Genomic DNA, 16914 nt, shown 5'->3' with positions numbered 1-16914 from the left:
TAAATAAAGACAACATTTATTGGCAACTCTTTTCATTTTCTCTAAAGTGATTGCTTATTAAGGAACAGGCCAAATAGTATCAGTGTTGAACTAGCAAAAGGAATACCCAATTATAGATTAAATTGATTTCACAAAGGCAGGGTACGTCTGCCTGTGTAGGAAGTGATATGGCAAACATCCTCAAGGGTCAAGTGTGCATTTATGTATAAATGTCAGATTTTCTAGCAAAGAAATTTTACAGTTAATAGAACCAAACTTTGCTTACTAAGAGTATATAGGATTCAGTGTATTGATAATTAACTCTATACTAGTTAATATAAATACATGTTTTTTAAATTAATTGGATATTCCTGGAAAGTATTTTGTTTTTATCTCTACAATAACCAGTACTTTAAATATTTTGTAGATGTCATAAAACTTCTGTTCCTTTTCTTCGGATGTATGAAAAAAATTAATAGGATTGATAGAGTCTCCATTTTTCTTTTATGATCAAGTTTTAGCCAGCCAATTTAATTTTAAACTATAGAGATATTTTTCTTTTTTTACTGTATTTACTGCATTCTGTGGAATTGAATTAACAGGGTATTTAGTTGTACACGAGGGAGTTAGAAGGTACAATTAGCCATTTAAGTGCTATTTTCTGCAAGATAATGTTTAACTTTTAAATTGGTTTTGAAAGTTTGCCCAGCAAATGCATTGGTCTGTATAATTTAGCAGTCATATGACAAACTTCATTCTTTTGACCTTACTTTCAGCCACACTGGGTTAGTGTGACAATGCCAAGGTACACCAATTATCCGTGGTCACATTGTGATGCTTCAGTCTCCTGGGGATAACAGGATATAATAATTTCCTTATTGTTGTATAACAGTTTAGACAAATCTTTAACTCTTCCTAAGGAGTAATTTTTATGTGCTTTTCAAAGGTTTTGAAAACTGGATTCTATAACGTTTTCATTTAAACCATGTAATTGTTTACAGTGTTTATTACTAGGAAGGTCAGAGTTGGTCAGTGGCACTGTTGGACCCAGAGCCCAGGCCTAACTCCTCGTCCATCAGACACACCTGTCAGCAGTGTGGCTGGTGCTTTTGAGTGTGCAAGCGCATTTCCTTTGACTGCCATCTGAGGGCCTTCATGTGTTGTGGCTGGAAAGAAAGAGCCCCTCTTTGTCGTCTTTGTACACTGTCCCTAGTTTTGGGGATTTCTGTATAGAGATGTGACTTACAGGGCTGCTTAGTAAATATTTTTTCTTAAGTCATTTTTTTAGTGGTAATCATCTTCTTGTGTACACAAAATCATGGGCTGTTTGAAGCCAGTGGATTAGATTTTTAGATGAGGAAACACCCAGAATACTGTTACTGCCTCTCCTGGGTCACATAGAATCCAGATGTCCCAATTCCCTCCCAAACTCCTGGGATACCATACTCGTTACCATTCCTCTCATAATTTCTCAATTGCTCCTTTCCAGATTCTTCTCACTTTAATTAAGTGAATGGGCCCCAAACAAAGAAAGTTGTTGGACCCATGTTGGAAGTGGGCAGTGTGATGTAGTGGTAAAATGCCAACATGGTCACTGGGAGGTTTTTGGTCCCTGCCTGGAAGGAACTGGTCCCATAGTCGTTCTGTACCTCAGTAAAAGGAGGTTAATTGACCAGAATTTACTGATTCTAGAAACTGATTACATGTTAGTTTTTTTGCAGAGCTTTGGGAGTATGTCTTTTTCAAAAGCTGAGATTATATGATAGGTAGTAATGGCAATTGCTAGAGTCTAACTTTTAGAATTGCTTTGCAAAAGACTGGGGGAAAATTAATTAGAACATATTTATGGAGAGGAAGTTAAAACCAGTTCAGCAAGAACTGAAGTCCAAACTGAGATTTTAGATAGACATACCGGGTACCAAATAGTAAATATTTGGGCAGCAAAACAACAACAAAACCACCTTTTTAAACGTGAGTTAAAGGTGAAGTAACAAGGGAACTCAGCCTTGGTATTCTCTTTGGAAAAAAAAAAGAATCCTTTGGCTTTCATTGGTAGTTTTTGCTTGAGATTTTTTTAACTTGGCATATAATCTTCACACCATTCCTCCTAGAATTGTTTTTTGCATTATTCCTTTTTAAACTTCATTTTTAGGTTACAGATTAAACATGACATTGATGGAGAGAGGAAAATACCAATTCCTACTTTTTTGGTGGGAGAGGGAGGGGATATATTCTTTCTTTTTGACCTGTATTCTTTATTTAAAATCTTAATAGCTAAGGTCTTTTTGTACCGAAGGTAAAATCCCCGAATCAATTTCTGCTTTCAAATATTGAAAAGACCTTTTGTATTGTTGAGTCTTTAAACTGTTCTTTTTTGCATCTGCTAGTAATATGACAGAATCATCTGTTATGTACTAATTTTGAGAGCAGCCGTATTATTTAGACTTGTTTATGGCTTTAAAAGATAATTTAATTTTTCCTATAAAAAGATAATATGATTACCAAGTGACTTTTCAACAGTATGAGTTGTAAATTGTGGTGGTCTCCTTCCTGCTTTTTTGATGCAGTTGAGATTGAAAAAATAAATGTTAATGCCTCTTTTTTGTGGAAAAATTAGTGGAACTTTATATACCAAAAATATTTGGGATTTTTTTTCCCCAGGAAGAGAGTGAATAAAAGATAATAAGTTTATGCTTGTTTTCCAGGCTATTTCTAATGTTGAAAAAGAAATGAGATAGTCCCTAATTACCCCATCTATCAGTTTAATTAGAAATGTGTTAACGTTCTGTAAAGAAAAATTTGTGATTTTATGCCTAGGTGATCAAAAATGTATGACCTTATAAATATAATACTCATGTAAAACACACATCCGGCGTGTTTCTCTGACTGGTACTAGAACCTAGCCAAATGATTAATTCATGAGTACTTTCTGTTACGATCTGTATTATCCACCATTTGCCATTTTCTCTTTTCTTGTTGGTGTTTGTTGTTGTAGGTATCAGCAGACAGGTGTTAGGTGGCTGTGGGAATTGCACTGCCAGCAGGCAGGAGGAATTCTGGGAGACGAAATGGGATTGGGCAAGACCATCCAGATAATTGCCTTCTTGGCAGGTCTGAGCTACAGCAAGATCAGGACTCGTGGTTCAAATTACAGGCAAGTGCTCCTCTGCAGACTGTCAGTCTGTGGAGCTCAATTAATATTTCATCAGATGTATTGCTGTGGAGGAGGGTCTTGTGAATTATTGATGACATTTCAATTACAATATTCCTTTAATTCTTTTAGTGGGGGACATCAAAGGAAAAATTTTACGAGACAATGGAGCTGTAGGGCAGGAGAAATTAAACATGTAACACTTTTAATGAATTCCAGGCATTGATGCTTCATTTTGCAGATGAGCCCCACTAGATATTTTGGGTCAATACGATGTCTAAGGTTAGCTTCTACAAATGGATTGTTTACAAACTCAATTATGTTAATATCAATAGTTTACACAATATAGAATTTTAAATTAGACATAATACCTTTAGTTCCATTTATTAAATTTTACATTAAAATATTTGTTCTGGCAGGAGACCAAGTAAGCATTACAGTAAATATAAAGTCTATTCATGGGAAAAGTTGGAGCTTTGAAGAAGACATTCTCCCTAATTTCCTTTATAATCATTGTGCATGATAGCATTTATAGACAGCTCGCTCTCTCTCTTTTTTTTTTTGAATGAAGTTACTTGTTTGCTTGCTGTGCTTTCTGCCTCCCTCTAGTCTACGGATTTTATATAAATTCTAAGGCCAAAACCTAAATGACTGTCTAAAATGATAGAAAACTATCATTTAGATTTTAATCTTTGTTCTCTATAGAAATCTAAACTATTAAGATTTTAATATTCTCAAAAAAAGGATTAATCTGTTTGGTATGGGAGGACAGAAATACTTTATCTTGAAATAAAATACTGAGCATTTCCATATTTAAGCTGCAAATTGACTATAGAAATCAATATTGGTAGAAATATTGCTAAGTAAAGTATGCAGGATATTTAATCTTGAACCCAGATAATCCAGGAACTCCTTGTGTAGGAGTTTTATCAGTAGGTTTATCTAATAAATAAGAGCAAGATATTTACTAGATTGTTATGTCCTGGAAACTTCAGACACTCATTACATATGATTTGGAGATGCCTTTAAAATAGTGTCGACATAAAAAAATAAAATAATAAATAAAATAAAATAGTGTTGACGTGCCTGAAGTCAGCAACTGCAGAAAGTTACTGTCTGTACTCCATTTCATTGGCAGAGAAATGTTCAGTAGAGAGCCAAATACGAACTGTAAGCTATTGAGTCAAGAACTTTTTTTTATTCTTCAGAGTTTAGTGCTTTGTTTTTATTTCTTTCTCTTTCATTAATTTAGCAGATCAGCACTTCTTGTGAGGAGTGTTTGAAGTTTTAGAATATTTTAGAATACCAGTTGTATTTATGTAGATGTAGGAAGGGGAAAAAATTTGGAGATTTTTTAAATGCTGAATGTTGTTGGTGTTTCAACAAGTTGTATTATCAGTGAGCAGAGGATTTTCTTCCAGTATTAGAATTCTATTACATTTTGCCTGGAAGCATGTGAAAACATTCCAGCCCAAGGCAAAACTCAAAGTTGAAAATGGACATTTAGTGTTTCCTTATCTATGAATGTCATTAGTTTAGTATTTTAAAACACGCTTTCTCTATTCTAAATAAGCTCTTCGGTTGGCGTGGTCTCTGCAACTGTATTGGGTTTTTCGATAACTAGAATGCCCCAAACTGTCCCAAATGGTTTCTAGGACTGTCTTTGTTTCCTTAAATGATTTCTGGGATTTTATTATTTCTCATCTCTTTTCTTGCCTTCCTTTCCTCTAATCATGAAACCTGTATGGAGTCTAATACGCTGGGCCTAGGAAACCTAAAGTTATCCCTGCAGTGTAGTTTCGATCTAAAAATTAAAACATGCTCTCTTGAGTGGTGGCAGTCCTCCTAGGAGTGAAGTCAGGGCTAATAATGAGCAGCAGCTATAGTCAATTAACTATCAATGCTCATATCCTCTTTCCTATAATGAAATAGTGTGGCATATTGGACTATAGCCCAGATCATCTTTTTTAAAATAGTATTGGTAGAAGTGGCTTTCGAGAACGTGGTAACGTATCGGCTGAACAACTGGGCTCTTTGTGAAGAGAGGTGCATTGAGGAGGTCAGTCCCCTCTGCCTTATGTGTCCCAGAGCAAATTGGACAGTATTTTTCTAACAATTTTATAATATGTCCTCCTCTGAAATTAGATGAACGTGGGAGTTCTCTTCTATGTTTATGTCCTAAAAAGAAATAGTCAGCACTTGAGGTCAAGTTAAATTCTGTGTGAGCTGGTATTGCTTCACTGGCTATGTACATTTCTTCTGAATTCTTGCAAACTGTACATTTTTGGGCCCTAATTTGAGATGGTTTTGTGTTGTAATTTTAAGGTCCATGAACTTTGAAAATGAAGTAATTTAAGACTCTGTGAGACCAAGAAACTTCATGGTAAAAGAAGTTTGGTTTGTTGTTGTTTTAAATGTGTGTCGTATTTTTGTTTGTTTTTAAAAGAGGGAGAAACATACTACATGTGGTTAATAAAAATCTGTACTGATTGTTGTGTTCCCAGTTTATATGGGATCCCAACCTTCTTTTTACTTTGCTATTCATATTACAATGATAGGCCTCTGAATTGTATGATGGAGAGCAAGTATGAAGTCTGTCCAGCCATAAAGGTCTCCATTTTTCATATGGGCTGGATACTTTCCGGACAGACCTTGTAAATTCATGTTTCAAACTTCAGTTAAAACTTTAAAGTCTTGCATTTAGCTAATTTCTAATTATGAATAAATATCCTGAAAACGTTAATAAACTTTCAAGGGTCGATATTTTACTTTATAAAAATTCCTGGTAAATTCTAGGTATGACTGGCAGGTTTCCATCCTGTTGGTTGAAATATTTGACCATGGAAGTATTGGCTTGCCCTAAATTCATTAGGTAATCAACAATAACCAAAGATGAAAGGAATCGTAGTCTGTTTGGTAATTGATGCTCGTCACTCTAGTACATTTAGCCATTTCTTATGCTCATCTCACTGGTACTGAGGGTTGGAAAAGGGTGGTTCAGTTGATGTGCCTGTTAATGGATTTGATTGCCCCTAGATTTCAACTCAGCATGAAAACCTCCATGTTCTTCTGGCAGAGGGAGAATGGCAGAAATTCAAGGGCATAATAATGCCAGATAGATGGCAGCCGAAAGAACATATTAGCCTTAAGTGACAAAGTGTGATTCATCAATGTAGTAGTTTGCAGGAGGCATATTATAAAAGAGAGAAGAAAATGCTGTGTAACCTGAAAAAGCTTATGTATGTATTTATGCTCATTTGAATATGAGTTTGTTTTTAAATATTGCCGACAGCTTTTGATTGGTTGTTTCCTAATCCCTGCTAAGTGCGTATTGATGATAACTGTCTTTTATTCCCCTTGGAGGATTGAAAGAAGCTGGTGTATTTAATCCTTTTAGAAAGGAATACTGTCATGAAGGGGCCAGAGCAGAGTCCTTTTCTCCCCAGGGAACTTGAGGGCACCTGTCCAGGCCATGCCCTTGGTGAGGAGCGCAGCTTGGAAATTCTGTAGGAAGCGTCAGAGTCTGTTGTAGCCTCTGGCTTGTGTGGTCTGACCCTTTCCAACCCGTTGAGGGGCAGGGCAGTGACTGCCTGTAGCTGGAGGCAGGGAGGGTTTCAAAGTGGACAGAAGCATTTTGTCGTGTTAGACTGTAAGAGTAAGCCTTATTTAAGTTAGGCCTTGACTAGAATCTCGTGGCTTTTCTATTAGAACTACAAGTTATCTTTCAGTTAGGTAGAAAATGATTTTTAATATTTCAAGCACTGTGTGATTTAGTCTTATTTATAAAAATTATTTTAAGTGTAGGGGATCATTTATTGAGCTGTAGCAAGAAAATAAAAATCACTTATGATCTCCTAACTCAGAAATAATCTTTTAGCATTTTGACGTATTTTCTACCAGTTTTTTAAAAAGTTTCCGTTTAATAAAGCCAATATTCATTAATAACCTGCTGCTGTAAGCTAGGCATTGAGATCATTTGAAGAAGAGATTATCCCTGCTCTCGAAGAGAGGAAGGATTCTTCACTTGAGAGAAAGGAACAGGGAAGGCTCTGTCAGGAAGCTGAGGTCTGAAGGACAAGTGGAAGGTGGCCGGGAGGGATAAGAAGATAAGTGGACAGGGTGAAGGTCATGAGGTCAGAGGAGTGTGCACCTTGTGGGAACCGAAGACAGTTCAGGCTGGGGGGAACCGACCACAGGAGCAGGTGTTGGGGTGGCAGCATGAGACAGGCGAGGCTAGAGAGGTCAGTCCTCGTGGCCTCGGAGGCCAGGTCCAGGTGTTTAGACTCTGTTTCAAGAACAGGGGGCAGCCGTTGAAGGCTTTGAAGTGCGGGGATGAGACATTCAGATTGTGCATTTTGAAATGATCATGCTGCAAGGTGCAGTAACTCAGATGAGAGGCGAGAGTGGCTGGAACTGGAGTTCCAGAGGGAGAGACGGCGGCTTTGAGAGGAATCAGGAAGTAGCAGTGGGGAGCAAGTGGGCCTGCTTGAGGTCAAGGCTCAGATTTCCAGTTTGGGCGCCTGGACGGTGGGTGACGATTCTGCCCACTGGATCGGAACAAGGGGAGGGTGGTGTGTGGTGCGGTGGGACGTTCGAGTCAGCAGTGAGATATTCGGCATATGGTGGCTTGGAGTTCAGGAGAGAGATCTGGCTGGAGACCCGATCTGGCATTATCAGCACCCAGAGAGAACTGGAGTTGTGGGAAGCAGTGAGAAAGCATGGGGTGCACAGTGGAATAACGCATGTGTATTTCGCTTCAACCAGTGCACATCCTTGTTGGGCAGGAAAGGGGAGGGGAGGAGAGGGGGAGGATGACAGTGTACGAAGTGCAGGGACTCTGCTCCAGGGGAGTGAGAGGCAAGTGTGTGGGCCTGCGGTCCCCTCCGTCAGTCTTGTTTCCCAGGTGCCTCTTGTAGCATGAGCTGAGCATCTGTTGTTGAAGAGGTTGCCACAGTTAGTCTTGACTTATGATTAATTTTCATCTTATGCCCTATCCCCCATCCCCCAGCAAGACTAAAGATGACATGGCTGCAGTAATGGGAGTCTTGATGTGGGGGTGTGGCTCCAGAGGTTAGGTAAACCGGTTGGTCCCAGACAAGAAAAGGGACACTTGTTCCCTTGTCCTAGGAGGGCGGGGTGGGGGGGCGGGGGCAGATGTAGGCATAGACCTAAGGTGTAGAATGTGTCAGGATACTGGACTACAAGTAAATGAAACCTGGCCTCAAATTGGGTTAAACGTTCACAAAATGTGTGGTTCACTTAGAAACCTACAGAGGGGAGGCTGTGGGCACAGCACGATCAGCGGCTCAGCGATGTCATCAGGGACACAGAGACTTGAATTTTCTCCTAAGGCCAAGTCTCTTTGTGATCATTAGATCGCCTCGCTGCGGCAGCCCAGTTGCCCGGTGGCTGTTGGGCTGTGCGTGCAGCAGGAGAGACCAAGAGAGAAAACTCGCCCCCAACCTCGGTGGAGTGTAAGACCTTCCTTACCAAGTGGGTCAGCCTGGCCCGGCCACGACCGGTGGGAGCTGCCGGGGAACCCTGTGCACCGACGGCCCAGGCGGGCCAGGATCCCACTCACACCGGACGGTGGGCAGAGCCCCTCACAGCACGTGTCTGTGGGAAGAAGAGCGAGGGCACCTGCCCCAAACTGTGACTCTGTGAGGAAGGAGGGAGAGGGGAGGGGGTGTTGAGACAGTGGCCACGGCCAGTCTTGCAGCCTGCCTGTGTCTAAGGGAATTGGGGCGATTCCATAAGTAATTTTGTTTTTTAAAAAACTTATTATAAGCAGTTATTCAGGTTATTAAATATTCTTCAAAAACTGTTTTAATGGTTCTATGATATTCCATCTTATTTAATAGACTCTTACAGTATTTTCTGTTTGGCACTGTTCTAAGCCCTTTACAGATGTTAACTGATTTAATCTTCATATTCCCATTTGAAGAGGAGAGACTGAGGTTCAGAGAGGTAAAACAATGTGCCTGAGCTCACACAGTTAGTGTGTGTAGAATCGGGATTCAGACCCAGGCCGGGCCCCAGGCGCTGCCTGTGCTGTCAGAGAAATGGGACAGTTCTTCAGCACCCCTCTTACCCGTGGATGTAGGTAGCACCCGCTTTTTCCACAGCATAAGTAATGCTCCACGGGGTCTCCTGGTCCGTACGTGTTTGTGTTGGGATCACCGGGTCACCGTGCGACTGCAGCTGAGGCCCTTGCTGTGTGGTGCTCAGCTGCTGTCCACACAGCAGTGCCCGCTCACGTCCCCTTGGCGTGCTTCTCAGGAGAAACATGGCACAGAGGAGCGAGCAGTGTGGTGTGGCGAGGGCAGGCTGCGGCCACGCGAAGGCTGACTTCTGGGCATTCCTCCGTCCCCTGGGAACCATGTCGCCTGGGTCACTCCAGCCTTCTGAGTCCCCAAACAGTGGGGCATTTCTGTCCTGCTTGCTTCCTGGGGCTGCTAAGATTGATTGAAATTCTGTGGGTTGAAAACTCTCAGTAGACTAGAAAGCTTCAAACAAACTTAAATGCTGTTAGGTTCGCTTAGGTTAAGATCCACTGTGTGATGACTTCAGCTTCACTAATCTGGAATAGAAGGGGAAAGGAAAGTATTTTTGTTAAATAACATTTGATTTTCTTTTATGTTACTATGTAGATGTTATATTTTAATGTGTTATTTAGTGTCTTCCCTGAATACTTGCATCCACTAATTCAGCGGTACCCTGACCTTTTTGGCACCGGGGACCAGTTTTATGGAAGACGTTTTTTCCACTGGGTGGGGGGCGTGGGTGGGGAGGCGGAGCTCAGGCGGTGATGAGAGCCTTGGGGAGCTGTAAATACAGATGAAGCTTCACTTGCTCACCTGCTCCTCACGTCCTGCCGTGTGGCCTGGTTCCTAAGTCTGATGGAAGACAATTTTTCCACGGACTTGGAGGGTGGGGTAGATGGAGCCTGTCTGCTCGGTTCCTAACCAGCCTGAAGCCTGGGCGCTGCGGACCGCAGCACTAATTGATGAATGGGATCATGGAAACTTCACTTGCTGGGTTTTAACCTTAATAGGTTTTCCTTTAAAGAAATATCACTAAATTTCCATAGCTGGCATTCTCTTGTTTGAATCATTACGTTTTTTTGTTTCGGGGGCGTTTTTTTGGGCAGTTGATCACTCTTTATGCTCTTTCATGGTTGTGTTTTCTTCTTGGATGTTTGCGTGCAGGTTTGAGGGGTTGGGTCCAACTGTAATTGTCTGTCCAACAACGGTGATGCATCAGTGGGTGAAAGAATTTCACACGTGGTGGCCTCCGTTCAGAGTGGCAATTCTACATGAAGCTGGTTCCTGTACCCACAAAAAGGTAACATTATAGTATTTTCAGTACCTTTTTGTTTGTTTTGTTTTAAAGCCCTCCGTTTTACATATTTGGTTTTTCTTTGATCTGTGTACTTCTCAAATGTATAGTCTTATGTTTCTTTCTTGCATTTAAAATTATTTTATTATTCTTGACTTACTTTAGAGCGGTCTGTATTTTCAAAATAATTATGAATATAGGCTTTATCATTCTAATAATCTGTGGTGGTGTTGTGACATGTTTGTTGTCCGGTGAAAGACAGCTGGGCACAGACAGCACCCCACCCTGGAAGTGTGAGTGGGATCATAGATCAGGTTGCTTATGGAACAGTAACCCAGGGACTTGGGCGTTAGCAGCTTTCAACAGTTTTAGGAAGGTGGATACAAAAAGTGATAAATGGCTCTTAATTGGTAAGCGCATTTGTTAATAGGCTTTTTAAACAAGTTTTTGATGAATGATAGAAGCAGTCTGCCATTTTTTGAATTTTGTAAGTATTGTTGCTTTTCAGTTGAGTTTTGTTCCCTGAATACTTGATTATCATGTTTTGAAAGTTTTATTTCTTCACTTACTTTTAGTTTTGTTAACAGTCACATTATCAAAATGGAGCTTTATCTGTGCTCCTGTGGGTAACATAGATACGCTGTATTCTGCTTATTTTCTTAACTGTCTCACCATCTAGACGGTATGGACTGTGTCTGTTTTTGTATCCCAAGTGCCCCCTAAGCGTTTGCTGACCAAATAACAATCACACAGTTTCACTGTAGGTTTGCAGGCTACATTATTGAGAAGTAGCAGCTTGTTAGGAATTGCTTCGTTCTTTCCTGAGTGTTCTGAGCTCTCAGGTGAGCTCTCCTGTATCAGGAAAGCATTGCCAGGTGCCAAGGCCGTGGAGTGTCCACACAGGAACCACAGAATGCCAGGGGCTCCGTGAGTTTTCCAATACCTCTTTTCCTCCAAATTGTCGTTATGTCCATGATCATGGGTAAGTAGAACTTTTGATGGAAGTGAATCGGGAATATCTGATTTGGTAGCTCAAGTAAGGTGAGATGGAACCTTGCTTATAGTAGCTGTTACTGTTAAAACCAACTGACTTTGCCCAGAATTTTAAATGATAAATGGAAAACAAACTGAGTTAAGATAATTAATAAAGTCGGGTAAATGCTGTGATTTTTTAAAAGTGATTTTTAGCAGTATTAAAATAATAACAGTATAGATTGTTTTCTCGTCAAACTCTAAATTTTAAAACTATCCTGTCATCCCCCTTATAAAACATTGTGATTTCTCTTTCCATTTCCATTATCTGTTGACATCTCTTAATGTTTTGTGTTGCAAAATCCTGTAGCAGGATTCATTAGCTGACGTTTGTCTTATAAAGGTGAATTTTTTCATGTTATTTTTTATCCTTTTATTTTCTTTTGAGGCAGTGAAGTGCATGTATTTCACACCTTCACCTGGATCAGGGCTTACCTGCAGTCCCTTTGTTTTTATAACCTGAAGAGCTATCTGCCTTCATGTAAACCAGATACATTGACTCATTAATGGAAATAGAATCGACAGTGAAGTTGCTGGTGAAACTTTCTTCCTTAACTTCTTTGGAGGGCAAAACCTGAAAGAGGAGATATTTCACTTTTGGTTACAATCGTTCTACCTTCCGAGGTGGTTTTACATGCATGGACACATGCATCACATGGTTGATTATAATTTTTTCAGTGCTTTACAGTTTACCAGTGACTTTAACTGAAAGTTTCTTATTTCAGTTTTGAGGAAAAGCAGTATTAAAGTTTCCTTGTGTTTTTACTCAGACTCTTAATTCTCTACTGTTCCTTTTCCATTATGAAGCATCTCAGATCTCTCAAGATGCAAGCTGTTATGCAAAAGATAGAAAATATGTACTTTTATAGCTATCAAATCATATTCTTGACTTAGAAACAGTTTATTTTTTATTAATGTTAATATCAGTTTATTATTTGTGCTGATGACATATTTAGAATGTATTAATAGTTCCTTCATACAGGCCTTATTAGTGACTGTTTGAAGATCTTAACTTTGGCGTCTGGATTCAAGCACCCAAGTGGCATGCAGTTCCTCTGCTCCTTCTTTCCTCTCTGTGTATATAGATCTTTGTCACCACTCCATGCACGCCTGCTGGCTTACAAATGTGGGTTAGATTGCAATAGAGTCTGTGTTTCTTACTCATATTTCAAATATTCTGTCAATAATGATGGTCTGTCTTCTAGCTCAGCATCTAATGCCTGACTTCCTTTCCTTCCTTATCAGCTAAGATTTCCTTTTTCCATGGGTGAGCTTTCTGTGCCCACTAGCCGTCCTGTCTAAATTTAACAGTGGCACTCTGACATAGGGATATTCAGCACTGGACAAAATTGGGAAGAGAAGAGAATTTCTCTTCAGAAATATTTAAAAGAGTAACGCCAGAATTGTTTTGCTTATCATTCACATGGGTTATCTTTATTTTCTAAATGCTTTGTTGTAGTGCTATGGCATAAAATTTTGAGAATTTTTCATTTGGAAAGCAGATACCAAATGATCAAATGATTTCTGTATAGAGTGCATCTATCATTCTTCCCCAAATTGCCTTTTAGCTTTGATGCTATATTATCTTTGTTAATAGTCTCTTTGATTGGCAGCATAATTTAGAATTGTCAAGTGCACACCCAGCAACTGTGCAAAAAAAAAAAATATTAATACATCTGATAGTTTCAACCAAGTGATCAAATCTTATAAAGAAATTTTCAGGCTTCTGAATCTCCTTTAATGGTCAGTTGAAATCTCATTTAATAGGAGCCTAAGATTTTCTTTTTCTCGTTATGTTTTATGATCCCTTTTTTCTAACATAGAAAAACTTTTATGTGAGTCGATTAATGTTTGTCGAATAGCTGTAAATACTGTTTTCCAGGTGTTTAATGTTGTTTGGGTTTCAAAAAAATGAATATTATGTTTTACACTAACCTTGAAAAGCCAACCATTTTCTTGGGGAAAGAAAATAAAACATATGAAGAGATAATGAAAGAAAGGCAGTCTTGTGATACTTATCTCATAACTCACAGTGGGTGGTGGCATCTTTAGCACTGTGTTGTAAAGTTTATTTAACAATTAAGAATCCTTTTTTCAATTTGTTGGAAGATGTATAATGAGAAATTGCTCATTTTATGAAACAGTTGTCACTTTCTCTGTCCCACCATTTTCTGCTATGTAGGATCTAGTAATTCTGTAATATTTTAGATAATTTAAAGAGTTTTGTCTCATTTTGATTAATTCATGCCATTTAGAAGCATAAGAGTGGGAAAAGCAACAATAGCATATAATTTAAGTACATAGGTTTTGTGCTTACGACACCAGGGTTTGAATCCTGGATCTGCCATTTTATAACTTTGTGACCTTGTCACTTAGCTTCTCTGAGCCTGGTTTGATCACCAGTAAAATGGGGTTTTTTTGGTAATTTTGTGAGGATTTACTGGGTTAATATGTGTGCATGAAGAGTTTAGTGTGGTCCCTGATATATAATATTTACTCAGGCAATTCTTCTTATTGTTAGAAACAAAGAATGTTGTAGGTCTCTTCCTCTATGTAGTTGAGAAAAGAAAAGATGCCGAAGGAAGTGTTGCCAGTTGATTCAACATGTATTCTAGGTAGAGGGTACACACCTGCTTCATCAAAATGTTCATGGTCATTCAGTGTCTGGGCCTTTTTTTCTCATGTTCAGGTACCATTGGCCCCAAATGGAAACAATGAAATAGAATGTTAACATTCACTTCAGGAAATGCAGTGTGTGGTTAAAAAGAAAAAATGACACAAAAACTTGGCCATGTGATGAAACTACCATCACATGTTCTTTGAAAAGTCCTGTTTTCTGAAACCCTAGAGCAAAAAGACTTGGTTTTTTAAAAAGCTAGAAAGGAGTCAAAAACATGTCAAATCAAAATAAAAGGAGGCTGCATTGTCCCTCAAGCATCTTAAATATTTCAGACCTGTTCCAAGTACACAAATTATGATGCAAAGTGATATAATTCCTATTAACTTTGGAGTCAGTGTATACACCTGATACGAGAAATGATAGATGCTGGGCTTGTTCTGTGAGGTATATTTTAAAATTATGTTGCTGGAGCCCTTTTTTTCCCTCATTGTCAGCACAAATCCTTGTTTATTAAAGATTTAGCTTGAAGGAAATTTTAATTAATTACAGGTGCAGTAAATCCTGCCTGGGAAGCTGCCGTGCTGTGTTTACCGTGAATGGCCTTCATGTGCCTGTGCTTCACTCGGCTCTCCCCGCTGCCTGACAGTGTGATTTATGGCTGCTGCTTTCCACCAGTCCACTGTTTGCCCTCTAGGAGGGATTGGTCTCCTGAGCCTCCGTAATAACAGCAGCACTTTCACAGACGTCTTTTAATGACAACAGCACTACATTCAGTAGGGCAGGCTAATTGCAGATGTACCCTATTAATTGCAAAAACTAGGAGAGGTTACATATTTTACAAGCTTTTAATTTGAAACCGCCCGAGATGATTTGTCTTAAGTGTTTGGATAGAGACGTCCGTAATATTCAACAATTCACCGTTATTGAAACTTCAGTCTAGGCAGTTATAGAATTCTGAGATTGAATCAGGTGAAAACAAACAGTGTTAGATGTATTTTTACCCAGTGGCTGTTAAGTGGAGATTACATTTTCAATGGGGACATTTTGAACAGTTTCTTGTTCTTTTTATAAAAGCATCATCTTCATTCTTGTTAATCGTTATAAATCTTTCTGAACACGGTAGAAATTCTGCATTTCTGTAGGTAACATTACAGAATTTTCCAAATAAACTTCAATCTTTAAACAAGCAAAAGCAGCTACACATCGTTCTGGTGGTATACGTTCAAGAGGCTTGGCGTTTCATTTGTTTAACTGTGGTAAAGCTGCAGCTACACCGAATGAAGTCCGGAATTCACTTTGGGATTGCGTTCCTTAGAGGTTAATGGAATGAACATGGCGAGTCTGTGCATCCCGCAGTTAGGAGTTCTGGGGTCCATGAGCAAATGGACCCACATTTGCAGAGTTTGGCTGTAATGCAGTGGACATTTTATAAATGTGAGTGATCATTGAACTTCTCTATTCCAGCCCCAAATGTTGTGGTTGTCCTCTCCCTTTCTCTCTGTGCACGCACACACCTGTGCCTAGAGGGGACTCAAGTGTGGAGCATCCCATGTCTCGGTTTGCTGTCATCTCATGCCCCACCTGCTGCTATGGCTTCTGGCAGCCCCTGCTCTCCTGGAGGGGAACATAGGAACAGAGTCAGGGTAGCTTCTTGCCCAGAGCCTCGGTAGGAAATTTAGGTGTGGAGAAACTAAGGAAATCAAACTCTGGCTTCTCAAAGTTGTGGGACTGGCCAGTGTCAGAGGTGGAGAGTGCTCTTGGGGCAGACTGCTTTTCTTCGCTGGGCACCAGCAGCCCAGGTGGGGCTGGTGGTGAGGAGCGGCAGTGTAGTCGGGGGAGGTGGGGCAGAGGCGGGTGCTGTGAGAACCTGTATGTGTGTTTGTAAGGCTGTGCACCCTGGGGCGCTTCCTGCACCATTCCCCAAGGTCAGAAGTCAGGTGTGGCCTGCAGTGTGGCATTGCGCTGGCGTTGAGATTAGTCAATGGGAAGACGGGAAAAGAGTACCTGTCGCATCGTTAATAGGTAGCAGGCATTGTGGTTATTCTTTTTTTTTTTTTTTTTTTGAGATAGAGTCTCACTCTGTTGCCCGGGCTAGGGTGAGTGCCATGGCGTCAGCCTAGCTCACAGCAACCTCAAACTCCTGGGCTCAAGTGATCCTCCTGCCTCAGCCTCCCGAGTAGCTGGGACTACAGGCATGCGCCACCATGCCCGGCTAATTTTTTCTATATATTTTTAGTTGTCCGATTAATTTCTTTCTATTTTTAGTAGAGAGGGGGTCTCACTCGTGCTCAGGCTGGTATCGAACTCCTGAGCTCAAATGATCCTCCTGCCTCGGCCTCCCAGAGAGCTAGGATTACAGGCGTGAGCCACCGCGCCTGGCCGGGCTTTGCTTTTTGTTTGTTGCAGTGCTTTGTGGGAGGCTTCTCCTAGTGCTGTCCCCCTTTAAATAACAAGTATCCCTCTTCTTTCTACTCATTTCTTTTTGTCTGATATTTATATTGCTAATCCTGCCCCCTTTTGTTTTCTATTTCCTTGGTATATCTTTGGTAATTTCCGTATTTCAACTTTCAGTGCCAACCTGGTTTGGGTCTCTTTAAACACGAGGCTAGAGTTTTGCCGTGCCCAGTGGAAAGTCTCACTGTTAGTGACCCACTGTCGTATGGTGACCCCTGCTTGATGTGTTTAGTCTGACATCTGCTATCGTATTTTCTCTTTATTATATTTTCTGTTTTCTATTTTTGTGATTTTTGCTGTTTTCTATTACTTTCCCCCCTATAGTTGTTTGATAGTTCTA

The 16914-nt window shown here is 40.0% G+C and overlaps 1 protein-coding gene across 1 annotated transcript in view; it reads left to right on the top strand.

Moving 5' to 3' along the window:
- ERCC6 (excision repair cross-complementation group 6) overlaps positions 1-16914 on the top strand; it is a 69436-nt gene that overhangs the window by 27182 nt on the left and 25340 nt on the right. The window contains exons 6-7 of the mRNA XM_012663867.1: positions 2975-3133; positions 10339-10474. Of these exons, the coding sequence (XP_012519321.1) occupies positions 2975-3133; positions 10339-10474 (295 nt within the window). The remainder of the gene's footprint in view (positions 1-2974; positions 3134-10338; positions 10475-16914) is intronic.

Source organism: Propithecus coquereli, unplaced genomic scaffold (assembly GCF_000956105.1).
Source record: "Propithecus coquereli isolate 6110/MARCELLA unplaced genomic scaffold, Pcoq_1.0 Scaffold839, whole genome shotgun sequence".
Classification (NCBI taxonomy): domain Eukaryota; kingdom Metazoa; phylum Chordata; class Mammalia; order Primates; family Indriidae; genus Propithecus; species Propithecus coquereli.
The sequence above is the reverse complement of the archived record's forward strand: the minus strand, read 5'-3'. Positions and strand labels throughout refer to the sequence as shown.